The 27,455-nt window shown below is 42.4% G+C and overlaps 2 protein-coding genes across 11 annotated transcripts; both read right to left on the reverse strand.

Moving 5' to 3' along the window:
* Positions 1-211: 211 nt before the first annotated feature.
* jakmip1 (janus kinase and microtubule interacting protein 1) lies at positions 212-27,019 on the reverse strand. 10 transcript variants are annotated; one of them, XM_049754743.2, is made up of 25 exons: positions 26,788-27,018; positions 21,170-21,475; positions 19,636-19,968; positions 19,258-19,419; positions 18,608-18,820; positions 18,261-18,374; positions 17,911-18,057; positions 17,529-17,693; positions 17,284-17,343; positions 16,388-16,516; positions 16,132-16,260; positions 15,700-15,783; positions 14,754-14,816; positions 13,567-13,665; positions 12,707-12,808; positions 12,575-12,628; positions 12,426-12,491; positions 12,229-12,297; positions 11,867-11,944; positions 11,052-11,261; positions 10,149-10,214; positions 9,939-10,015; positions 9,378-9,863; positions 8,878-9,079; positions 8,463-8,593 (listed from the first exon to the last, which is right to left on the reverse strand). In XM_049754743.2, the coding sequence occupies exons 2-22, from the start codon at positions 21,254-21,256 to the stop codon at positions 9,965-9,967; spliced, it is 2,481 nt and encodes an 826-aa protein (XP_049610700.1). In that variant the 5' UTR covers positions 21,257-21,475; positions 26,788-27,018; the 3' UTR covers positions 8,463-8,593; positions 8,878-9,079; positions 9,378-9,863; positions 9,939-9,964. The 10 variants fall into 10 exon arrangements, with proteins under 10 accessions (XP_049610646.1, XP_049610635.1, XP_049610655.1 ...); XM_049754716.2 differs by lacking the exons at positions 8,463-8,593; positions 9,939-10,015 and adding an exon at positions 6,836-6,984 and having other exon boundaries at positions 26,788-27,019; XM_049754737.2 differs by lacking the exon at positions 9,939-10,015 and having other exon boundaries at positions 21,170-21,360; positions 26,788-27,019.
* LOC137840441 (uncharacterized) lies at positions 16,524-17,276 on the reverse strand. The gene has a single exon (XM_068651313.1). It carries the CDS (start codon positions 16,784-16,786, stop codon positions 16,661-16,663), a length of 126 nt encoding a protein of 41 aa, XP_068507414.1. The 5' UTR covers positions 16,787-17,276; the 3' UTR covers positions 16,524-16,660.
* Positions 27,020-27,455: the final 436 nt, after the last annotated feature.

The raw sequence follows: 27,455 nt of genomic DNA on the forward strand, positions 1-27,455 counted from the left end.
AAGATGGTCACAGCATCTCAGTAAACTGCACTAAGATTAGGTGTTCTGTCCATTGGATAAAGACTAGATGACTGTCAGTATGGCAATACTGTCTGTGTATCTCAACAGTTTTTTTTTTTTTAATTATTCACTATCTGCCAAATTGCTTCGTTATGCGATGAGTAGAGTTCACAGTCCAATAAATGTTGGTTTCGCATAAAGCTGCACACACTTGAGTGACAAACATTTATTCTCTGTACAGCTGTGAGGTGTCAATGGCTAATCAATATTATCATTCACTTATAGAAAAATACATTTGTTGCACCGTTGTTACTCTACACCCGTATAGAAATATTAAAAACATGTTAAGTCAATTTTAGGAAACAAAGAAGATAGTGGGCAAACATGATTAATCTTTTCTACGGGATTCTGTGCAAAATGCTGAAAAACTCAAATAGATTGTTTCATATCCACCAGAACACAGTCTTTGTAGTTCAATGTCCTCCTAGCTCATATTTGGCTTGAAAGTAAGAGCCTCTGGTCGAAGCTTGTCGGCGGCACATGATGCATTGTGTTGCTTTCTTACGAGTGAAAACAAAAAAATGCATCATGAGCGTCACAGCATCCAGAGGCGGCAGCAGCAGCAGAGCTCTTCTGTGAATTAGTAAGACACACGATGCCCGTCTGTGTTGACCACAGTGTAAACATCCGCGGGAGACAACAACATCTCCCGGTAGCTGATCACGTTTAGAATTTACAAGGACGGATCCATTTTCTGAGGATTTAACTAATTGGCTGTAAAAGATGTTAAATCCAGTAAGTGGCACTGCCGTGCAAAAAGACACTTTTCTGACATCTGTCACCTGCGTTTACGCAAACCATGTCAGGAATCCTAAAGGTCCAGTGTTTAGCACAAGTCCCCAAAATCCTCAACGGATGGTCAAGAGCATGTTTCTTGGCGGTGAGTTGACCTTAGTTGGTCCACTCGTGATGACAATCATCCTTATGATGCGAGGATGCTGTTAGAGGGCTGCAGGTAGAGAAACCATAAAACAGTCATTCTGTAGTTCCACACCACAATAACTAATACAGGTGAGTCTCAATAAATTGGTATATGTTCAAACCTCAGAAAGGAAAACTAATATTCCACACATTCAACAAGGCCAATTTCTGACTAATTTCTATATTAAAATTTTTGGCAGCTCGGTGGCGCACTGGGTAGCACGTCCGCCTCACAGTTAGGAGGGTGAGGGTTCGATTCTACCTCCGGCCCTCCCTGTGTGGAGTTTGCATGTTCTCCCCGGGCCCGGGTGGGTTTTCTCCGGGCACTCTGGTTTCCTCCCACATCCCAAAGACATGCTTGGTAGGTCGATTGAAGACTCCAAATTGTCCCTAGGTGTGCATGCGAGTGTGGATTGTTGTTCATCCCTGTGTGATTGGCTGGCAACCAGTTCAGGGTGTCCCCCGCCTACTGCCCGATGACCGCTGGGATAGGCTCCAGCACACCCGCGACCCCCGTGGGGACTACACGGTTCAGAAAATGGATGGAAAATGAAGATAATTTTAAATATTTATGTAATATTCTAATTTGATTCAGTTCAGCTAACTAAAGTTTCAATTAGAATATCCCATTGCGTGCTAATTAGTTGTGACACTTATTTTTTATCGTGATGTATTTAGTTACATTTAAACTTATTTTAAATTGTCCAGAAATGAAGTATTTGAAATGAATTGATGCAATTCAGCGGTGACCTGCAAAAGCTGATGGCATATACACAGTGTGTACTCTGTTTGATCTCAGCCCATTGGAGCCCAGTGTTTGGATGCCGATCTCAACTGGGTAAGTCAGTTCCACGTTTTCCAGGACACACTGTAAAACATACAGTTCAAATATTTACTTATATGTTACTGAGATGTTTTTGACACACAGAGTGATGATGTAGCAAAATTTAGAACACTAAGACAGTAGCCATCACTTTAATAAAGGTACCTTGGTGCATGCTGAGCTCATCACAGACTTGTAGAATTCCCCATCCACAAACACCTGAAAGTACAAGAATTTGAGAGCTGACTTCTAAGAGACAAATACACCTGCACGGCGATACTTTAAAAGGTAATAACAACTGAAACTGCCCTTGATTAAAAAAACAAATGGGGGCCCGCACACACTTCAGTGTAAACTGCATAAGATAAATCTGATTGTCAGAATTAAATATATTGTGCCTACCCTGTAACCATACACAAAGGTGCCATGACTGCAGCCCAGCTCATCCAGAGGAGGCCTTTCCCAGCCAATCAGGAGGCTACTGTGACCCACTTGTTTGATGACCTCCACAGAGCACACCTCTGCTGGGGCGCCTAGCAAGGATGATCACACGTTGCACAGTCAACGACAGCATAACACCGAACAAATATAGCCCTCTGCACACTCTATTTTACTTCTGCGTGCATTGTCATATTACCTGGCTTGGGTCTTGAAGGTCTCATCTGCTCTGGATCAACGTGGAACTTATTTGACGATCCCTCGGGAGAGTGTTGAGAAAAACGCGAATTGAATGTAGTGAATTCTAGGCCGTCGCACACAGGATGATCAGCACCATTGGGTTTTATTACCCCGCTGAAAACATCAGCTTTGTGGACAGTCGCTTTACTCGGGGCAGTTGTGTCCGAGGCAGTGATTTGGAGATTTGTGTCAGAACACATGAAGACACCGGAGTCAGGAGTTTTAGAGGCCATCAAAGGAGAGGAAGCTGAATGTTCAGCATCAGCCACGTCAGGAGAAAATTGGCTTTTCGGTTTTAAGGGCGCTGGTACATTGGAGTCACTGCTTGAGGTCGAGTTGGTTTTGCTTGAGGCAGCAGTGCTAACCGATGACTTGGTAACAGAGCTTGAGGAAGACATAGCTCCTTTAAAATGACGATTCACCAACAAATGAGGTGCGGATGACACATTAGCAGCACATCTCGCGGTGACTGCATTGAAAAGTTTTGTTGGCTGAGTTTTTGTGACTGCTGAGGTTGTCACTGGTGGAAGGTGCTTGGCCATGCTTGTTGGAGAGCAGAGAGGGAGTGGACCACTAGATGGAGCAAGGACACAGAGCCTTTGCGACTTTTTCTGAGAAGACGGGTTTGGGGATGCAGGAGCTGAGAATGACATTCTTCTGGAATGGTCTACTCTTCCTCCGCCCACCACAGCCTTTGAATGAAACAGACATATTAGACATACAGTGACAATATTTGTCAATTCAGTCTGATGACGACTGGCTTGACCACTTACTTACCTTACAGCTACTCAGCAGAGTCTGTTGAAGCTGCTCTTGGAGGTTGATGATCTTCTCAGGACTGCTCAGCCTCCTGCTCACACCGAAAAAGAGTGGAGGTGTTGAGTCGCACGTGTTAGATGGACCAGGGCATGACTTGGGTCTAATATCCAGCGATCTTTTTTGGTGTCCAGTGGCAGAGGGAGAAAGCTGTGTGGTAAAAAACAAAAGAAAACACATTATAATTTTCTTAAAAGAAAATGGTCAGTAATATTATTTCTCAGAGTGGAGTAACAATAAATAAAATGTCATTGGTTTCTTAATACAAATAGCAAAAATCGGCGAGTAATTGACACCCACCCAAAAGTGTTTAGAATTGTCTATGGAGTTCGTAGGTCAGCATCAAATGTTATGACTGACGAAACGAAACATTTTTCCTAAGTTCCCAACAAGATGGAGTCAAAGATATATTGTTATACAAGACATAGCTTTCTTACAAAGGTTTGTTCGGCATTCTGCGGTTCAGCTGATGGTGGCACCTGGTGGTCCGCTTGCATACTTGGCACATGTGAGTTGGCATTTTGCTTCCTTTGCACAATTGGCGTACACAGGACATCACGACTGCGATCGGGAACGTTTGTCGTCGACTCCTCCAAAGAAGGGTGTTTTGTTCCTTTCTGTTCTCTGCATTCGGTCCGAGTGTGTCCATTTATGTAGTTGTGGAATTTGGAGACAAATCCCGGCGTGAGCCCACATTCTTGCTCCTTTGCAAAGCTTCCAGGTGCGAATGCAGCAGTGTACTCGAGCAGTACCGTATCTCTGAGCAGCTCATCAGCCCGCCGTGTCAGCGTGGAATCCACAATGTTGTGCCTATGCAAGGCTCTCATCATCTGTGCCAATAAGTTGTTTCTCTCTTGACATTTTAGCACCAGGCAGGAAACCTTGGCCTATCATGATACATCTGTCAGTCACTATCGCGTAACGACAGACGCATATTCTGTTAAAGCCTCGTGCGATTTTCCTCACCTTTAAGGGAACTACTAGATCCACATTGGACTGGCTCCTTGTTTTCTGCAGTGCGTCATACTACAAACAAAAGCAAAAACTATAACGTGTATGTCGCACACTGAATCGGACAGTAGTTTGAGACTAAAGTCATGAGACACATTTGCCCACCTTGGCTTTGACGTCATTGTAACGTGTGCGGAGAGACATGAGAGCGCTGAGGTCATCGTTGTTGTCCCGCTCTTTTTTCAGAGTAATATACTCAAAGTTCAGCTCCTCTAGCGCCACCGTCTATGGGGTCAGCCGCACATCAGCTTTGTCAAATGTACACAAATATGAATCTTCAAAGCAAACACGTGGTCACCTTGGCTTTAAGCTGAGCTGTGAGCATGTTGTATTGGTCTTCAATTTGTGACTTCAGTGACAGAGTGGCAGTCTTTTCCTTGATGAGGACAGAGATTTTGCTTTGCAACTCGTTGACCTGCAACAGACACAACCACAAGTTTCAGCTGACAGAACTTTGTAAATGGAGATGCTTTTCAATAACCAAAAACAATACTGCACTCCAAGCGAGCCTGACAGGGCATCAGGTTCACCACACGCTGTGAAGGAAATTATCTTATTGAGGATCAGAAATTACCTGCGTGGTAAGGTATCCATTTTTCTTACAGATTGTATCTGTTTGGTTGATGAGATCTGTCAGCCTCTTAACCTCATCACCTGCTTGGGATGCTTGCTTCTCTGCAATTTGCTTCCTGGCTTCCGACTGACTCAACTGCATTTGTAGCGCCGTGTTCTGCCCATATGTAATGTACACAAAAACACAAGTTAATAGTCATATAGAAGTGTGTAAAGGCAAAAAAAAATGTTTAAACTGACCTCTGCATGTCTTTTGTCCAGTTCTTGCTGTGACATTTTTAGTTCTTCTCTGACAACTTCAACAACTCTCACCAGCTCACTATATTCCTGTTAATCCATTAAACAACATTTTTGGGGAGAATAAATTACTGTTATCATAGTTAGATGCAAGGCAGTCTTCCCGTGTCATACCTGTATAGTGGTTCCAACATTTTGTTTGTTTTCTATTTCAGTCTCCATCTTGTTGTATTGCGTCTGACTGTGAGGATCAGTTTGTTGGCCACTCATTTGTTCTCTTCGAAACTGAAGTAATTTCATTATCTGCGCTTCCTCTTCTTTCAAACATCGGACTGAATGTTCAGTTTTTACTTTTTCGTTCTTCAAACTGCTAATTGACTTTAGCAGACTGTCATAGTCCCCTTGTAAATGTTGGCGAGGTTGATTCTTATCTGTTGACTCTTGAAGAGAATCTCTTTGTTTGCTTGCTGTCTGACTTAATTGGTCCTTCTCTCGCCCCAAATCTTGCACTGTCTGTGCAATTTGTTTGACCTCGTCTTTTCCACCTGACAGCGACTCGAACAGTTTTTCTTTTTCTCTTTCAAGGACCAAACAAGACTCGGCGAGCTTTGCTTTCTTTTCCTCCAAATCTCTCACAGACTTTGAAAGACGAACTTGCACATCCTTCAGCCCGCTGAGCACCCTGATTATTTGGTCTCGCTCCTGCTTAAGACCATCCAGAGAGCGAGCGATCCCGTCCTTCTCCCCTTTGAGTGCCCATATTGTCCGAGTTAAGTGCTGTTTCTCCTGAGTCTGTGTTTGGACTGACAGAGAGACTTCCCCATGTTCCTTTCTAAGAGTTACCACACAGCCATGTATCTGCCCTTGCTCAGCTTTTAGGCTCTGGATGGACTTGTTGAGCTGCTTCACTTGATCACTAAGTGACTTCACCAGGAGATGACTTTGTGCTCCGTCTTGCTCTATTGCCACTCTCTCTTCTGGGTGGTTTTCTGGAAACCTTCCCACGTGGTTTTGTTTACAACAATCCACACGCTCTTCTAACTTTTGCTGCAGCTCCATGATTGTATTGAGATCATCCTCCGTTTTTCTGGTGAGTTCATTGATAAGACAGCCGTGTTCTTGCTTCTCCTGCTCCAGCTTGGCTTTGTCTTCCTGCAGACGCAAAATACTTGCCCTCAGTTGAGATTGCTCTCTCTCCATTTCGTCCTGATTGAGCTCAATGTGAGCCAGCAGCTCCTCAATGCGGAGAGCCAAGGCTCGGTTCTCCTGATTGAGGGCGTGGAGAAGGCTGTTGTGGTTGGTGACATCATCTTGACCAGGAGATTGGCAAGCTTCAGCCTCAGTAATGGTTAAAGTTGCGCCAAACTGAACACAAAAAAATCCGCACGGTTACTTATGTCAGTTCATTTAATCAATCCATGGAATATATCACACTATAATACCTTTTGCTTCTCCTCTCTTTGGTTTCTGAGTTGTAGTTTCAGTTGTGCATTCTCCTGAGCCATTACCTGCAGCTGCTGCTTTGATTGCTGAAGGGCGACCTCCAGGTGTTCACATTGCTCTCTGAGACCCTCAAGGTCCTCACCTAAACCTAAGCTCCTGTATGCCTCCCGCAAGGCTTCAGATTCTTCGCTGTGGGTGTCCTCCACATTGAAGCCCCCAGGAGAGCCCCACTCTCCAATGGTCTCTGAAGCCAATTTGAGGGTTTGGAGGCTCAGGTGAGGAAAAATGCTTGGAGTGTGGTTTTCAGCTGTATACAAAGGCCCATGTTTGGCAGTAATCGCAGGAGCTTTGGTGGCACTCTTGGAGGTCGCTGCTGCAGCTAGGTGGTGGGTAACTGAAACTGCATCATGCAAGCCCAATACCTTGGAGGGCAAAAAGAGCACAGAATTAGTGGAGCAATATTTGCTTTAATATGATCACATGAAAATCTTTGATCTAAATAAAATAAAAAAAAATAAAAAAGTTTGTTCTAAATAACCATCCTTCCTATAGTGTTTGTCTTCTTTAGGGTTGCCATTGAACTGGAGCCTATTGACTTAGGGTGAGGTGGCGAACCCCTGCACTGGGCGCCGCTCAATCATGGTACACAGTAGACTAACAACTCTTCACACTCAGATCCGGAATATATCTCAGTGTGCTTGCTCCACTATTGGTACATAACAAAAACATGCATTTTTGCGAAGACTCAAAATTGCCCTTAGCTGTCAACATAAATGTTTGTTTGACTATGTTGTCCAGCGCGAGTGTGAATGCTTGGTTGCTTATACAGTGTCTGCCCTGATTGGCTGGTGACCAGTCACGGGTGTACCGCGACTCTCAAAGGACAGATGTAACGTGGCAATTAAGTATTTACTGTCCATAACAACATTCAACCCCCATGTAATGAAAAAGAAAATCGTACCCCAAAAAAAACCCCACCTTTTCAGAGCTTCTCTTGGCACAATGTACAATTGTACTAGCGTCAGAGGTATCAGAGCAAACATCAGCAGAGATTGCAGATGACTGGCTGGGAGTTTGTTGAGCGGAATCCTTCAGGTCGTGTTTGAGTCTGTGGTTTTCCACTCTGAGGTCTTCCACCTCCTTAGTCAGGACACTTTCAGACAAATTCAGCTGTTGTAGCTCGACCTTCATCTCCTCCACCTTGCAGCATAGGAAAAGGCTGTTCTCCTCTGCCTCCTGGAGCTGCTCTACCAGCCTCCGATGTTCTGTCATGCCACTTTCCTCTCTCTCCAGCAGCACCCTGAGATCCTCCTGCAGGGTCACGATGAAACTTTGCAACCTGACCCCATTTGAGTTCTGTTTGTTGTCTGTACTCCTTTTATTTTCAGTAGTTCCCTCGTCCTCTTCCTGCCTTCCATCTTGTTCTCCTCCATTGTTTGAATGCCATTGCCTCCTTCTGCATTCATTTTTCTCTTCTTCTCCTTCACACTCTTCTCTAGCACCTGGCTCCTGCCAGTGACTTTCGGTCTTGGGCGCAATTCGGACCGCGCTCAATGCTGTGACATCAGTGGCCGCACTCACAGTCATGTCCAGTAGCTGCTTCTCTAAAGTGTAAATGCGCCTCTGCAGGCTTTCCTCTCTGTCCCTTGCCAGGTTAAGCTTGTGGTGGAGTTGGTGTTTCAAGTTATCAAAGTAGTGGGACTGTCGACCCATCTCATCCTCTTTGGACTTCAGCTGCCTCTGACAACGCTGCAGTCGCTCTCGCCATACACGTTCCACTTCGTCACAACAAGTCTGGACGGAATATCTTATGTTAGAGATTGTTGTATTTTATCTGCCACATTCTAAAACTACCAGTAAAAATAGAAGAAAATGACACACAAGCAGAGCTCAGACTCACCATGGTCCTAAGCTCTTAGCTCAGCGTGAAGTGTTTCTGACCAAGCCTCTGAGAGTATTACATGCTGGGTTAGAGTCACAGCCAGGCGATTCTAGCTGAAGGCTCCTCCCTGTACTCTTTTACTCTCTGATCTAACCATCACAAAGGCACAGAAAAGGTCAGTGGGTCTGTCGTCTAACTCCCCAGCCTTTCCCTTTGGTACTTAGCAAAAGGGAGCAAATTGGTTGCGCGACTGTGAATTAAACCGACACATTAGTTCCTCGGGAGATGTAAATTGCGCGACTGTGAATTAAACCGACACATTAGTTCCTCGGGAGATGTAAATGGCAGAGTGCCAACATTCAAATACGAAGAGACAGCGTGTGTATGCGTGTGTGTGCACGTGCGTGTGCCACGTCACCAGATCCCCTCTCACCTGTTACTCAGGTTGCCTTCTGACTGGATGGTTGAACTTGGGAGCTTCCTCAGAGACTTTGCCAAACGCTTAATAACGTCCATGTCCTAGTTGCGTCCAGCTGTATACATGGTAACAGACTCTCTTCACTTCTATACCAAGAGCTCGCAGGTTCACGTGACAGTCTTTTGGCTTGCTTGTGTTTCCTTAATATCTTTTTCCCCTGTAAAAGAAGGGATAATAGTATGTATGCCATGTAGACAACATAAAATAAATTCTCTTCACGAAATGTAGACAGTTGTGCATCTTTGGATATTGATTACACTCATCTATTATTGATATTGTTAACAGCTTGCTAGCAAGTTGGACAGGACCGCTATCAAGTTACTCCAACTCTCCTCTTTTAGGCTTAACACATTTTTTTTCACCAGTCATCCCTAACTGCAGCTAAAGGCAAACAAAAATAGCACAATCACCAAATATCACAAGAATTATACTCAGTGTAAAGAAACTGTATTAACCTTGTTTGCCTCGCTGTACTGTTTCCTCTTCTCCATGCGGGTTTGAGCCAGTAAATTCATTGGAGCGAATTTGTAAACGTGTGTTGCCCTGCTGTTTCCTTAGCAACACCACTGAAGTGAGACTTTGCCAGAATCATTACCTTGCTGCCCCCTCCGTCACTGCACTTTAATCTTCTCCTCCCGTTGTTCTTAACCCCTCTGGAAGGAATTCTGATCCATAGTGTTTCTCCATAAATCCAAGTTGTGTGTGTCAGACAGCAGCGTTAATGTTTTTGTTCCAGGTCCAAATATCAGCATAGCAGTCATTTTGTAGTCATTCATAAATAAATCTTGTGGATAAATAGTTTTTCATGTCTTTGCAGATAATTTCTTCTGTAAAAAGTGCATTTATCAAAAAGGCCATTGCGTAAACATGAGCTGTACTACAAATGCATAAAAAACAATTGTGTCATTTTGTCCTTTCTTGCTTCTGCAACAGCTTAACTCCTGAAAATGAAAACAAAAAGATGATTTAAATAACAGGCCATGGGTGAAAAATAATATGACAATTAATATGTCTACCTGATGTGGTTCCACTATCATGTTCATTAAGGCCAAAGAATAAAGGCTAAAGAGAAGAACAAAAAGAGGAACAAAAACTAAAAGAACAAAAGGAGAGCACATTAACGTGTCAGGAAAGAGAGAGAAGAAAAGCAGCTGTCAGGAACAAATGTTGAATAGATGGTACTTTTGGAGGCGATACAGTTTGCCTCACTATGACATAAGAAATACCTTTTCTTCTATTTCCTTTATTTGCCTCTTTTGCAAGTCGATCCTGTCCTCCAGTTCTCTAATTCTCTGCATGGCAAAAATACATGTATAGTTAGATAGTCAACATTTTAGCACTGACCACAACAACCACTGACGTTTTTCCAGAGTGAGTTCACAATATGGAATTATGAAAAAACTATTTATTAGGAAAAATTGTGTGTAGTCTTATGTAAAAAAATAAAATAATATAACCCACACTGGTCTGTGAAATAATGTAAAACAGACAAAGTCCAGTATATATAATATTAATATACAGTAATCGGACAGCCATGGAAGTTACCTTTGACCTTATATGACTCATTAGACATGAAGATTAACATTTAGCATGTTTTGTTACAAATTTTCAACGGCTGGCTTAAAAAGTTTAGGTGAAAGTTGCTTTTCTTATTGTGAATACCGCTTCCATTCAGGCTACTCTCCTTTTACTAAGGTTTTACCTGCTGATTGTGGACTTATTAAATGTTAGTCAAAATGCATCAGATTAATTATGAGAAGGTAATTATTAATGTGTTTTGTGATTGGAGGGTGATTGCTGTTAGTGATTCAAATGAAGTCTAAGGTGCTGTGGTGTTTGATGAGCAACAGAGTAAAAGTACTGTGTGAGTTGTCGAGTGGACAGATGCTGAAGGAGGCGGACGACACTGTAAGGGGAGGGGGGGGGGATCATCACAATGGAACAAACACACTCACACCCACAGACGCAGTCATTCTGTGACACCGTTTCACTGTGGACACATTTACAGGTTGCGTACGCACAGGGATACTGCATCTTTTCATAGCACCAGACGTTTGGTGGTCTGAGAGGTCACATGGTTCAGATTGAGGGAGGGCCGTAACCTCACTGGAGTTTGTTTTCAGCCTTACCTGTTGGGCCTGCTGTAGGAGCTCCATACGCTCCTGTAAGATCTGACTGTCATACTGCCGGCTCTGCCGGAGAATGTGACGCCGCAGCTTGTCCACAGCAAGCCTCAGCTCCTCCCTCTGCCTGTCTGTCAGCGACTCGGCCACCGCCTGGCATGACGGCTGCTCCTGCTGCAGAGCGCTATACAGCGTAGCCTCCAACTCCTCGATCCTCTGCACAGCCAGCCACACGCAAACACACGTGCACGCAAACATATCGGCATGCACATGCAGATGAAAAAACCCACAAAGGCATGCGAAAGAAATCAACATGAGGCACACAAACATACACCAATGTGATCATGACAGATATGGCTAAGTTTTCCATAACTTGTTATGCTTGATGTACAGTAACTGTAATGAATAACAACAAAATACATTCTATATCTAATTGTTTGCTGTTGAACAGTGTTATTGATTTTCAATGTGTACAACCTCACAGTCACACTCATATTTGGATGACTTATGTCAAAAGTGTTAAAGGGTAAACAATTGTTTACCTTAGATAGGAAACTTAAGCTAATTCTGTGCTATTGCAATCATTTTGAATTCAGTGGTAAAAGATGCAGTATCCCAACACATTGTGATAAATTTAACCTTCATGGAAAGCGTTGCATTCAAATGTCTCATGCTGAAATGAAAATGGTGCACCCCTGGATTCCTGAATGAATTACTACTACCTTAAACAGGGAAAATGTTCAATATTAATGTCAACTATCTGCTATGTTTAATCTAAATGCAAGATATGCTGCACGTAAATATCTGATCTGGTTCCGTACCATGTAGGCTTGGTCCAAGGCCTGCTTTCTGTAGTCCAACTCCTCCTCAAGGAAACCCTTCTGCTTGCTAAACAGCTCCTGTGGTAGAATGCCACGGAATGACTGATTGTTTGATTGAGCCATTTACACAATATGTTGCAAAAAAAAAAAAAACGACAACTGCAAATTAATTTCATATACATATGTGTAAAGTATAAATTAGGTATAATTCATTCAACCATCTGTCCTAAAGATCCTTCAGCATTATATTTGCCCTCATAAATTAAGTATTGCAGTATTCTTAAGTCTTCCAAATAAACTTTTAATAATTAAAAGAACCATTCTACAGACTATCCAGTAAAATCAATGGGACCATTTTTCACCTTGTCGTTTTCCAAGTCAATCATTTTCTGCGTGAGAGCTGCCTCTGTGTTGTCAACCTGTTTTAACCACTGGAAAGCAAGGAAGTGTGAGGGAAAATAGTTTCTTGGGTGCTGATGAATGCATTTTAATTGTATGAAAACAGTATAGAATAACTGTACATACAGTACACTTAATTGTCAGCTTTTCCTGTTCTCACCTTTTCACACAGAGATATAACTGTGCCAGCTTGGATCACTGCAACCTGCTCCTCATTTCGGAGGTTCTGTAAAGGCAAATAATAAGGATGACTCATTCATAAAAGGTCAAGCCCCGGAGCACACTTCAATCAACAGTATGCTCACACACCCCGTTATCTCCAAGGATATCCAGTTTCTTCATTAGTTCGGGAATGACTACATCCTGAGCAGATTAAAACCAGACGTTACATTTAGAGTGCGTTAGTGGGTCTTAGTAGATGTTTAAGTGGGTATGGCTGACCTTGACTCCCTCCTGGCGGCAATAGACCTGCAGGGAACTGCTACTGTTCTCAGGGAATGCAGACATGTGAAGATTGAGGGCCGGAGACCTTCGCTCTCTTTCCTACAGATGTACATTCAAGGTCAACACTTGCATAATAAAATTGCATTATTGACATCATCATATTTTTGTTTGTGATGTTGTGGAAAAAAAAAAACAATCATGAACCTTATGACTATAGTATGTCGACTGTATGACGGGTTTACTTACGATACTGAAACATGATCTAGAGAGGCCAAAATGAGGGAGGTGGGACAAAAAAAAATAAAAATAAAAAATAAAACCAACAAGGAGTGTATAAACGCATGCTGAAACTCAAAACTGACAATGACATCTGGCTCTCTGCTTTCAGTGAAAAATACCTGGAACATAAACAGTTGCACACTCAACAAATGAATGTTGGTACAAGCAATATTACTCTCAATGAAATATACCAACCATCTGAGATTATTGATATAATCCATTGACCTCTGCTTCAAGGAACATATGTAAGGAAAATTTAAGACAAACATGCACAAACGAGAGGAAAAAGTGAACAAAGATGGTGTTTGGATGGTGACACTTAAAAAAATTTATTCAAGTAAAATTATAGTCAGTCTATAACAATCCTTTATCAAATATTCCGGATGCACAAAACCGACATGCAAAACAAGGAGACATGGGTGCATACTTGGACAAAACATGGCTTTCAAAGTGTGGAGTATTTCCTGTGGTACATCAATCAATCTGGTGAGTCACTGTATGTAAGCATGTAAATATCTGGAGCTGAGATTGTTGTTGTCGCCTCCTGGTGACAGTTTGACGATGGTGCACTCTCTTACTTCCAGTTCCAGCACCCGAAATTCCAGCAGCTCGTTTTGGTCTCGAGCATCCTGAACCTCGGCCTGCAGCCGCGACTCCGCCTGCTGCATTGCACACATCTGCACACAAGAGTAGGTCATTAGTATAGGCTGCTAAGTGTTTTTGTCATGTTTTCAATGTACAAGTCGAGATTTCATTCATTCTTAACTGTTTAGTTGAAGCACAGGTACAGTGATGTTACAACAACAAAAATGCAACAGTAGTACAGCACGTTACCTTATTTTCATAAACTTCTACCACACTGACAGAAAGGTATCAGTTTGTAATAGTCTAGAAGAGTATTGCATAAGCCTAATACTAAGAAATCCAGATGACTATGGGACCGATAATTATCGGCCCAATGCTTGGGAATAATGACGTCACTAATATCTGTCCGATATCAGCAAATACACCAATGTTGGTCTCGCTACTGTCCTGTTAAGGGTTCCAAGTCTCTGCTGAATGATGTAAGACACAGGTGTCAAACTCAAGGCCCGGGGGCCAGATACAGCCCGCCACATCATTTTATGTGGACCGCGAAGACAAATTGTGCATCAAATTCATGTGTCATTACTAGAATTGCAAATTGTCTTCACTTTTAATAATATCTTTTTTTTTTTAAATATTTGACCAGTTTTTACTCGTCTGATTTGAAAACAAGTTATTTGTCAGTTTGGTTTGCAGCTTTTACTGTATATAATATGAGGTGTTCATACATTTATTTGGGTTGACCGTCATAATGGCCCTCCGAAAGAAGCTATGACAACAATGCGGCCCGCGAAAAAAATGAGTTTGACACCCCTGATGTAAGAGGTTCAATCCCAATGCTTCAATGCAACAATAAACAAAGGGACCGGTACAAAGTGAGGTTTCATCACCAGCGTATGATGTCCTATATGCACAGACACCAGCCAATGTACAAAAAAATTGATTGATGGACAGATGGAATTGAGCAACACATTGTCGCACTGTACTACACATTCCAATTCTACATTATAATCAAGATGCTGTTGAAATACTTTGCAAAGAGACAAAGCTTTGTAAATGCTTAATTACTGATATAATGTAGCACTTGAACTAGAGCAAACGCATTTCATCAATTACTACATTATGATGCGCAAAATACCGTGGCTGGTAAGTGTAAATGCCACAGCAGCATTTAAACTACCTTTTCGTGAAGTTCCTGGTTCGTCCTGAGCAAGTGCTGCTTCTCTCCCACCCACTTTGAATCCTGCCACAGCAACCAGACAACATGAGAAATAAATGGCACTCACAGGCAGAGTAAGCAGAGAAATTGGGCCAAGTAAGATTATGTAGAGGAATCAGAAAAAGCTCCCAGATAGTGGCTGGGGCTTCCGATTCCTAATGACCCATGCAAAGGCAACATAGACAGAAAGACAAAAGAACAGAGAGGCAGTAGCAAACGTTTATTGATCCAGAGAAAGGAAGACTTCTACTCAGGTAATGAGGGAAAGCATGCCGATAAAGCCACACTTGTAAAGATATTTACAGTGACAGAAGGCAATCGGAGGAGAAATACAGCAGAGCATCAAACCACAACACAGAGCTGGCTCATCCACGCATGCAGCAACACAAAACAGATTACACAGAAGAGATGACTTTTACTAATAGTGCATAATGACCCCCCCCCCCCAAAAAAAAAAAAAAAAAAATCCTGTGATAATGTTCTTTGAGAATTTCATTCAAAATGAAAGGTCCACACTAAAATCATCAACATTACAACCAAAACTTTACTATACATGCTTTTGGTTTTGAAATAACATATAAAAGCAGTCTTACTTTTTGCAAGTACTAAAATGTCTAAAAGCAGTCTTTCGATTAAGACAAAAATATAATTCAACTCAAAATTATAACCAATAATTTTCCAGGGTGCAACACTGACAGAAAAGAGAACCCACAACTGGAAGGCTAGCAGACAGCATGCAGGTGCCAAGTTGTGATACAACGCATGCACAAAAGTGACATCAGAGGAACATGCGGCAAACCTGGTCGGCATAGCGCCAGCCCAGGAGAACGGCGGCCAGACAAACATGCAGGAGGGCCAGTGAGAGAAGAACCCAAGAGCTGCGCTCGCCCTTTCTTGTCTTTTTTACCTGCCCCCGCTCCACCAGGACCTTCTCTAGGTCCACGATCTTGGCCTGGCATCCGCTGAGCTCTGCCTGCAGCTGCTCACGCGTCTAAGAGTTGAAGATCCAATTAGAACAGGATACAAAGGTATGAGCTCAAAATACATCTTCTGATTATTTTGGGGTGTTGAGTACATGAGTGACCCTCAAAGAGCTGTCTCTTGTGGTGTGGGGAAAAAACACTGAATTAAATGTTACAGTGGCCTAGACATTTTTTAATCTCGTGCAGTACATTTGTTAAGGATATGTTAGTTGTATTTAACTTTGCCTAACTCTGTGTCTAAACATTTATTTAACTTACAATACTTGTAATACATTTTACTTAAGCACAGATTTTGATTTTCAAACATCCACATTCCAAACATTTAATATACTGAACAGATAATTGACATTACACACCCTGGCTTCCCTCTCTGCATCGAGAGAACCTCCAGTCTGCTCTTGAAGGAGGGCATAGGCCCGCTGGAGAGCCTGGTATTCTCTGGTGAGCTGACGAAAGCGAAGCTCCGACTCCTCACGAGAGACGCTCTGTGAAATAAGAGCATTTACTTCAGCGTAATTGACAAAGATAATCTCCCCTCAGTTCACCATTACCAAAAGCTCTCTGGAGTAGCCCCATTTCTTGCAATATCAAGAAATTTAGCAAATTCATTACCTCCTCTAATTCCTCCTCTGGAGTGGCTGGCGTACGGTCAGTGAGGTCCGTGTTAAAGGAGGTCAGAGAGGAGGTTTCAGACTCAACGGATTCCTCATCAAATCCAAAATATGTCTCCACAACATGCCTCTATGGGAGGAAAATGGAAGAAAAAGATCAAATACATTAAAATGTTACCACAAATGCCCTTCTATTTTTGCTGACCTTTCAAAAAACTATCAAAATCAGGCTATGTCACTGTGTCTGTGGATTTTTTTGTTTGTTCTGTCAAGCTCAGAGTGAGACCTTACCATCGTGTTTATAAGTCATCTCCTGGCAACCGGAGAAATAAAGGCAGACCAGTGCGCAAAGACAAATAAAGGCGGAGAAGTAGAGGATGAGAAGAAAGTACTCCGTCATGTTGCCATTGGATCAAAAACAGACTGCACAGAACGTTACTAGAGATTGCGTCAAAATATGTCTCTTCCAAGAAAGTCAAAGAGCCAAGTCACAGCACCCAATACCATATAAACATTGCCAAGGCAGCAATTATTTCCAGGTGGGAGTTTGGGACAGCCTTTGCGTCAACTAACTCCTCCTCCTAGCAACATCCCCGATGCATTAGCATCAACATGTCGGGTGCGATCACAACAATTCATCCAGTCAAGCATCTTCATCTCCTCAACCATGCACACTTGTTAACACTCATTTATTCATCCAGTCTGTATTAACACTAAAGACAACAACAAATATGTCAAAAAAGACTTTCAGTGTATATAATTTTGCTCTGACTCTTAAACATGACACGCTTGCATTGTCATCATGTCTCTTGAGCCCAATTAAGCAAACACAGACGCACACAGCAGTACTCGGGTGTAGGCACAGATGAGGTGACTTGATCGACAGCCTGTACTTACTTTGGTTAGTTTGAGAGGTTTTCGCCTCGTCTTTTTGCCCATCACCAAACGCTCACGTTCCTAAAGGCAAACATGTAGTTGAACATATGAGTTCATTTTCAAGCCATGTCGTTTGCACTTGTACAGTCGGAGCTCGCCGAATAAATCTAAAAATTTTTTGATTTGTTACTTTAAATCAAAAAAACATATTTGGTTTGGTTTGATAACAGGTTATTCATTTATGTAAAAAAGAAAAAAAAGTGGACCTGCGTGAGTTCATCAATGATACTGCGTTGTTCTGCAATCTGGAGTTTGAGAAACTCTACTTCCTGCTCCTCGTGGGCGTGGCTTAAGTCTGTCAGGGAACTGGGGCGCTTTAGTTGGTTTTGATGGGTCTGGTGCTGCAATGGAGGACGGGAAGCTTTTTCTTTCTAAGAGAGGCAAACGGCAGCAAAATGAAAGCTCACCAAATAGTTCATGTGTTTCCTAAAATGCCCACTAGAGGCCATCTATGTGCCCTAAATGTACCACAAAAAAACTTACAAACTTTCGCCTGTTAAGGGCAAAAAAAATAACGATCCATTCAGTTGCATAAACATCCAATTCATCTTTTCTAATGAGGGGAAAAAAGGCAAATTTGATTCTAACCATCTCAGCGTTCTCTCGACTCAAGTTTTTCAGTTTCTCCTCCATTCGCTGCAATGTTTGCAGGACATCATCATTCTTCTTGGACAGACGTTTGTTCTTTTCAAACATGGGCTTCATCTGGCTCTCTGCCTCTCGAACTCTTTTCAGCTGGAAAGTGAACAGAAACGAAACACACACTCATGGTTGTTCTCTCAACGACATGCGTGTTCCAAAATGCATAGCACAAGATAAAATGTTGAAACTGGTACTTCATTCCTAATTGTCAGCCGTTTGTCTTTTTTTTTTTTTTTTGCTCTCACTGTGTCTGTATGAGTATTAAGAATGGCTCTATGTGAATGAGTAGTCCTCACAAGTTCATTCCTCTCATCAGCCAGCAGTGCATTTCTGTCCTCCAGCTTCCTGATGATGGAGTGGAGCTCTGCTATCTTCAGCTGGAACCTCCTAGTGTCACGCTCCTCTGTCTCCTGGGAGGCAGGGGGTAGAGGGGAGGAGGAGGAGGAGTACAAAAACTGAACAAGGGGAAAACATGCATGCAGGCAGACAGGCAGGTGAAGGTTCACGGGAAGGAGGACGTGACCAAATAGAAGATGAGAGCTGTCACCAAGACTTAGTCTTTGTATAGTTGTGGTACTAGAAATGTCGCACAGATGCATCCCTTTCAAATACTGCCTGAAGGACATGTGAATTGAGTTGGTACCTGGTTGTTGAGGAGGTCTGAGTTGTCCCCAAGGCCAGGCACCACCTCTCTCTTGGGGCTGCCATGGTTGTGTCTTTCAGCCTCCCGTACGTGAACCAGTTGCTCATCCAGGGCTTCCTTCTGGAGCTGGAGCTTCTGGGCATAGCCAGCCTGCATCCCCAGCTCTCTCTCCAAGGCACATGCCACACGGTCCTTGGCCTTGAGCTCATCCATCTATGGGAGAAGATGGGAAGGAAAAGGGTAATGATTTATATTCATCAGTCAGAATGATAAGCTTCAATAAAATCAGAATTTTTAATTTGTTAAAAAAAGAACATTAAGGCTCAACAACTTCAACCATTCTTTTTCCACACATGTTTTCTATACCAAAGACTATATTATTGTGTTAATGAGACACAGCAGCTTTTGTGACTGAATATAACCACACAGTCCACACAGTGATGCAAAATCAAAAGCATGGCAGACAGCAATACTTGGCCTCTGACCTTCATCAGTGAGATAAGCCCTGAATTGAATCAGAACCAGGAAAACAGATGCTGGTTGGTAAAGAGAGCATCAACTGGTGATGTTCCAACAAAAATTAAACTATCATGTTGCATTTGTCAAGCGATTGCAGTTTTATTATTTTTTCCAGCCAACTGTGGCCTTACCAGTCGTCGGATGTCTTTCTCACAGTCACGTTTGATGCGGTGCACTTCATCCTGGTGCTGCTGGTAAGCTGTCCTCAGATCAGCTGCTTTGGCTTTATCAGCTTGCAATGCAGTGGCCAGGGCCTCGTCAGCCTGCTTCTTGGCTGCCTTTAATTCCTGAATCTAAAAGGGAGGTCAAGAGTCACAAATTTGTAAAGAGCAGGTCAATTTGACTGATGTTTTGTCATGCATAGTTTCTCTGGGAAGGCGACCTGTGAAACAATAGCTTGGCAACAGGCTTTTCCATGCAGCATCCTGTTTTTATTGCACGCATAGAAAGCCACATTCCTCATCAACAAAGCTGAGCACTTGTAGCCATGTATACGTGCTGAAATGTACCTCTTGTTGTAGCTTTAGCCTCTCTCCATCAAAGGCTCTCCTGGCCTCTTCTCGGGCCTCGCCGAGAAGAGCATTTTTGAGCTTGTCGGCGGCTCCGTCTCTCAGGGCGTGCACAAGTCCCTGGAGCCTCTGTACTTCATTGTCGCGGATCTTAATAGTTCTAGCCAGCTCCGCTTCATGCTGCCGTGCCAGAGCTTCGCGTGCGGCTGCGGTCTCGCGGAGCTTCTCCTCATGGAGTTTGGCGCGCAGATCAGTGAGCGCCACAGCATGCTTGTGCTGCTCCAGCTCCCGAGCCTGACGCTGCTCCTGGAGCCGCTCACGCAGCTTACACACCTAAAGAACAAACGTAGTCTGTCAGCCATTATTCTAGATACACCACAACATTAGTACACAATACAGACCCAGCAAAAGCTATTTGCATTTCCATATTTATCACACTTGAATCTTTCAGATCATAACATCAATTTGAATATGTCACAAGACAACCTAAGTTAATATAAAATGCAGTTTCTTAAAGATTATTCAGTTATTAACTTTTCTGACCCTACATAAAAGAGTAATTGCCCCCGGAACCTAATAAGTGGTTGTGCCACCCTTGGCAGCAATAACTGATTTGAAGGTTTTGCAATGACTACTAGTGTCATGTCTTTCACATTGCTGTGGAGGAATTTTGGCTGGATCTTTGCAGAAGTATTTTAAATTACATCATATAGGTGTTTTTCCGAGTATAAACTGTGCCTAAGTCAAACCACAACATCTCAATTGGATCTGACTTGGCAACTTCAAAATATTAATTTTGGCTTAAAAAAACATTCAAATGTTATTTTTTTAGCAAGATTATGAAAAAAGTACAAGCCCATTATTCACTAAATTTGTGAAGATACGGCCAATGTACTAGTTTACATTCTGTGAGAATCAGTATAAATGTGGAATATATTATAATTGCCCTTTGAGCCATTATATTTTCTCCCATGTCAGAAATAAAATTGTAGTCGATTCACTTTTTAATAATTCCATCTCACCGTTGACAGCATTTAGTATAAAGTTATCCCTTTTTTGCGACTTTACAAATCCTTGTAATGACGAACCCATTAAATTTTGGTGAGTATTCTTAAAAGAAAACTCACCAATACGTTTTCATATTGCAAAGCAAAGGCAAGGTTTGAGACAGTGTGGCTATAAAATGGGGTGCAAAAGAATACCATTATTGCACAATTACAATAACTCAAACAGTCAATAATGACTTAAGCTTCTGATTTTATGAGCAGTAATGAGGAAAAGAAATTATGTTATTATGCTCTGTCAGTATCATCTTGGTATTCGTTTCCGAGGATGAACTTCCTTATAATTTGGGTTTCTTCTGTGTGGCCAAGAGAAGAATTCATACAGTATTGTTCATGCAATATCTAATAAAAGATCATTTAAACATCTAGCCATCTGACTTTGGGCAAAAGGCAGACCAAATACTAGACTAGTTGCCAGTCAATGATATTTATTCCAAAACCTTTCAATATTCATCTCTGTGCTTCCGTACCTTGCCACGCTCCTGCTGCAGCTCAATCTGGATGTCCATCATTTTGCTCCTAAGCTCCTCGTTGGTGGCCTGAACCGGGTCAGCCATCCCCTATAATTTCTCAAATGTTCTTAAGGGGCGGGGCCACGAGGGGTGTGGCGGACAACATAGTACTTCCAACCAATCGGGGAAGACATGGAGAGGCAGGCGTGCTGTAATAGCGGAAGAGAATCAGATGCTGCTGCTGCTGCTGCTGACAACGACGATGATGATGATAATCTTTACAGCGACTCTACATCATTGCAGGGGGATGCAGAGGAAGAGAGTCTATTGAAGAGCAAACAAAACACAAAAAAGACAAGCATTATAATATTATCAGTAAGTTAACCTACTCATATGCACTAAAGTAAGAAGTTGGTAAAATGTAAATCCAAAAGCATTTAAATTCACTAAAAGGATGTACTGATACTCAAATAGTACCTGGTGTACATTTCAAAAAGGCTTTTGCAGAGGAGCAGTTTATTTGTACCATTTCTATTTAGGTGACCTAATTTACTTGGTTTTTTATCTTCTATCATGGGTGGACGTAATATACCCTATTTGTTTCCTCCCCACAAACACATCTGCCTACCAGTGCAGTGGAAAAAGTCCCCAAACATTAAGATTTAGATACTTGAAGTACTAGTAAGCTACCCCACAAGGCCCTTTCATGGACTATAGGCATTACAACTGATTAAGAAGTGAGCTGAGCTGTACTGTGAAATTTGAACTTGCTGCACCTTTAACCATGCATGCATATTGTTTTTTTGATTTCCGTATGCTTAGTTAATTACAATGTAATGATTTGTTGGTGGCGGCTCGGTGGCGCACTGGGTAGCACGTCCGCCTCACAGTTAGGAGGGTGCGGGTTCGATTCCACCTCCGGCCCTCCCTGTGTGGAGTTTGCATGTTCTCCCCGGGCCCGCGTGGGTTTTCTCCGGGCACTCCGGTTTCCTCCCACATTCCAAAAACATGCTTGGTAGGCCGATTGAAGACTCCAAATTGTCCCTAGGTGTGAGTGTGAGTGCGATTGGTTGTCTGTCTCTGTGTGCCCTGCGATTGGCTGGCAACCAGTTCAGGGTGTCCCCCGCCTACTGCCCGATGACGGCTGGGATAGGCTCCAGCACGCCCGCGACCCCCGTGGGGACTAAGCGGTTCAGAAAATGGATGGATGGATGATTTGTTGGTTTGTTCATTTCCAACTGAAAAGAATGAATTTTTGTTCATCTACTGTATCTATGCCCATGACCTATAGTGTCAGGCTACTTCCATTCAATGGCAGAAGAAAGAATTAACCTCGTCTTTCCCACCTGTTGGCCTATTCATGCAACTTAACACTTCAGTGTTCCACAAAACAGGCCAAAGTTTTACAGTACTGAGTACTGCGTGAGATTGTTCTAATGTAAAATGTTACCTTTGACTCAAATGTTGAGAAATAATTCATCTGGAGTAAAAGTCATATAAATAATTGATAAAGCAAATCACCAAGTAGGACAGTCTAAGAAGGTGTTGAAAAGTCAGAGGCAATTCCAAGTTGATTCCAGGATGTTAATGAGAACAGTCGACTTGCCAAGCTGAATGTGGACTTCTCTAATACCTTCCTTGCAAAAAAATCTAAGCTAAGTGAGCATTTACAACCACACGCGGCGCCATCTTTAAGCTATGTTGGCATTGCCAAACATGAGCACAACACAAACAGATGGCTGCAACAGTTGCCGCGGAAACCCTTGCTCCTTCAAAGTCCTTTGCTCTCACAGCAGGGGGTGACTCGCCGAAACAGTTTCGGATTGGATGTGAAACTCTTAAACAAACAGAACACGGGGCGCAAATCTAAGGACCAATCATCCAAGCGCTGTTATCTTGTCAAATCTCTGAGCTGAGGTTGACTGAGAGGCAAAAATGTGCTGATGCTAGAGGGCGAGAAAGTCTACACACGCTGTATGCACGGTCAAACCTTGGCAAGCAATACAAGATGGAAGCAAGACAGACAAAGGTTATGCCTTAAATCAATAATAGAGAGACGTGGAAAAAGCCTGCAGAGAAACAAACCTTCAAGCATCTCCGGCGACCCCCACACGCTGCCATGGCAAATAGAGGCAAGCAGAGACAACCGGGGATCTCACGCTTGTTCACAGAGATGTGGAGCGTTCGTTCATTCAGTCACACAGCGGGCAACGACACAAGTGCACATTCTTTGAATCTTTACAGCGAATTATCGGTGCGCAACACACATTCACTCCAGCACCAGAAGCGGCTCTGTGCACTAATCCTCATTAAAAGTACTTACAGTGATTCGTTAGATGTGACTTACAAGCATGTGCAGGGGAAACTGCTAATAACTGCAAAGAGAGGGTACGCTAGTTGAAATGACTGCCAGATGGTAACACTGCTTAATCTACATTGGGGAAGAGGCACAGATTTCCATCCTAGAATACGTATCATTTTCACATTTTTTTCAAGTTGGAAACCACAAAACTAAAAAAACAAGGGTCTTTATCAAAGACTTCTAGAGCCACATGCTGCCTAGATGACAGCCAGAGGCTTACACTGACAATGTTGAGGTTTAAGGACATCCAGGAATGTTATGAGGCAAACTGGAACATTTTATAGGGGCACACCACAAAAACATCCAACGTTCATGGAAACAAACAAAAAGTGCAGCATCACAAAGCTTCAATTACCTTATCCAGAATACGAAGAGCCAGAAAGCCTTTAAATGTAATCAGTTGCTCACAGAAAAGGGCAAGCTCAGGATTCAGAATGGATAAAATGCACCCTTCTTATGCTGACTGAAATCATTTAACTTCTTCTGCGGAATACTGATGACATAATAATAATACAAATAGTACCAGGCACCACTATGTTGCTAAGTAAAGGTCAGAAAAACAGAAAAGACTAGATTTTTCAACAAAATAATCTTAAAGGCATTTGTTTTTCTTTTTTATATATACTTTCATATTTGAACAACTCAGGTCACCATTGTTTCAACCTCCACTATGCACACTCAGCCCTCACTGACTTCATTACTAACCGAGTGCAGGGGTGGCACATGCAGACAAATAACCTAATACATATTTTGCTGCAAATCAAAGAACAATGTACTGTGTATCACATCTTTATATTGTATATTATAATAAGGTATAAATATAAAATGCTAAAATGATCATCTTGATAATTGATAAAAATAATAAATAATAAAAATGATAAAACTGAAAATTGTTTGAATGAGTCATATAATCAATAGGGAGGTGTGTATAATAGACAAGGATGAAGTCCTGTTTATATTGCACGTTCCTTACAAGCATGACACACATGAACACGCGTTGTCACTGTAATCCTATCAGCATAGTGGAGACTGCCAGAACAGGTCTGGCCTCTCTCCAGTAGAGAGCCACCCAGCTACACACACGCACTCGTGCACACACATATATACAAACACACACGAACACACACACTGATGCAGCGATATTCCAAAGACATGATTTGAATCCCATTGAGAGTCTGTACTACAGCTGAGTGCAACGCTCGTGGAGCATGAGGTCTAAAAGTACTCTACCAGGAGAAAGATGCATGTCGGTGACCTCAATGACAAGTGAACCTAAAGATGTAAACACAAAGTATCTCTTATTCAGCTGTGTGGTTGCAATCAAAGAAAATGAAATATCAATATTTTTTATCACGTCTGCATTTAGCCTATGCAGGTATACAGTGGAACTTCTGAGTATTAGCCACTGTTAAACTCAATGAAAAACTCACTTTAATGATAATCTCATTTTTAAAAGAAGTCAATCACCATCAATCCTGCTTAACTGTTGTTTAGTTGTTTAATTACTAAATAATGAATGAATGGATGGATGGATGGATGGATGGATGGATGGATGGATGGATGGATGGATGGATGGATGGATGGATGGATGGATGGATGGATGGATGGATGGATGGATGGATGGATGGATGGATGGATGGATGGATGGATGGATGGATGGATGGATGGATGGGATAATTGATAGAACAATTGATTCTATATTCAATAGTGACAGCCTGAATCTGCGTCTTACAACAGGTCTCCTCATCATAATCATAACTATGATATCAAAAATTAGACACTGCTGCTTTCTAAAATCACGTCCTAGCTCATTGTGGCCTTTGCTGTCAGATCAGATAGAACAAGTGCATTGCCCTGAGCAGGAAATGGATGTGGAGCACATGTTAACTGTCTGCTAGGCTAGGTTCTAACACTCCGGAGCACTACGACAGGCTGACTCCAGGCATTTCAGAGTATGCAAAGCAATTTGGACATCTTAAGGTCTTACTGTTTGACCTCACAAATGAGACAGTTCAGTCCATTAGTAGAACAATGGGGCTCACTAGTAGAGTGACTGTGTTTAACTAGTAATGTTTTGCACTCATTTTTTGTTGGATTACTTGACCATACTCGTACCTGGACCTTAAGATGGGTATCAAGCATTAATTTGGCGCACTTTCTATAAAGCCTGTTAGAGCATTTAACATCATGCTACAAGAATGCCAAATTTTCCTGTTAGTGTGTAGAAACTGAAATTCTACTAGTCTACCCTAGTCATTCTGCTGGTGCGTTCAATGATGACAAAGTGCCTACTTGTAGTATGACAACTTTGGCATGCTAACTACATTTTACTTGTAAGGAAAAATAACTAGTGGACATTTTGTGCTCGTAGGCTCAAGCAGGTTCTTAGTAATATTCCTAGTGCAGTTCAGTAGGTAACTATACTATAGGTACTCATACTAGTAAGCCAAAAGTATCACTAGTCATGGGGAAAAAAACATTACCTGAAAGAAACATTCATTCTCCTATTGCACAATAAGAGCATACTACTACATGTACATGGACCCAAGATGGACAACACAAATATATTGATTTTATTCCACCTGTATTCTTGATATCCATCTCAAGGTTCACATACTCAAATGCTCCTTGTCCTTATGAGCAGGACAACTTTGATCATTTTACTAGTACGGACAAGCGGTACTAGGAAACAAACCTTGAAATGTATATCAAGGATATGAAATGCATTCTTTCAATGGCTTCCTATAGCAAAGGACAGAAAGGCAGTGAAACTAGGGGATTAAAGTCTGTCGCTGACATCAACCACACCCCATGGAGACACATGCATGAGTCTGCAGCAATTGCAGCATCAACCAAACAGCCTTTATACAGGTCGGCTGTCCTTGCAGTTGCAGCCTGCAAGGTCTCCTTTTGATGAAATGCATGCAATCCTTTGCGTGAACCTCGTCATGTCTTATGGTGCCCTCGCTATGCGTGGGGGTGGCATGACTGCACTGCACCGCACAGGAAGTGGACGAGGAAAAGAGCGGTAGACAGACAGGATATTAAAAATGAAACATCATCAAGCATGATTCTTCCGCCTCGGGACAACAGCAGCTCCAGGGTGCAACGGTGTGCATTTGATAGGCTGTCCATGTCAAGTTCACTCTTTGGCGGCTATGCGAGCCCCCAACTGCAGCCTCCCTTGGCAACTATAAACCGGCGCCCGCTAGCAGCTAAAAACCAATACGGCGTCCACAAACAAGTTGTCAAGCATCACAGCGGCTACGCTCACCTGAATTTGAAACAGACGTCCACTGATGTACATAGGCTTCACGTCCACAAGGGGATCGAGATTGCAACTACGGGCGGAAGAGAGTACACGCAATGCCAGCAGTCTCCAGTGTGCGTTTCCACATCCACGCGTGTACATGAGATATTAAAATAAAAGTGTCTCAGCGAAGAAGATGCGCAAGGGAAGCGGGGCGGGCGTCGCCGCTCGCGCGATAGAAGCGCGACACCTGACTGCGTGTTCAAGAATGACACCGCCGGTGAAGACGGTGACGTCATCAGATTTGGCCAAGATGTAATTATTTTTAGATTTACTTTGAAATTATTAACTATGCACTATCCTGTTCGTGCCGTGTTTGTTGTGTTTGTGTGTGTCAAAAAGCTATTTTAATTTCTTTGTTTCAAACCACCGTGTCCAACCTGACCCTCCCCTACCACGTGACAAGAACTCGCTTTATTTTGTCTATTTCAACACTTTAATAGCAGTACAACTACTGCTAGCTACCACTTCTACTAATACTACTATCACTACTACTCATACTACTACTACTACTAATAATAATAATAATAATAATAACAATAACAATAACAATAATAATATAATAATAATAATAATAATTTATCCTCCGATTCTGTGCCTGTGCCAGTTACATAAATCAGAAAATTGATACA

The sequence above is a fragment of the Syngnathus scovelli genome, chromosome 1 (genome assembly GCF_024217435.2).
Source record: "Syngnathus scovelli strain Florida chromosome 1, RoL_Ssco_1.2, whole genome shotgun sequence".
Classification (NCBI taxonomy): Eukaryota; Metazoa; Chordata; class Actinopteri; order Syngnathiformes; family Syngnathidae; genus Syngnathus; species Syngnathus scovelli.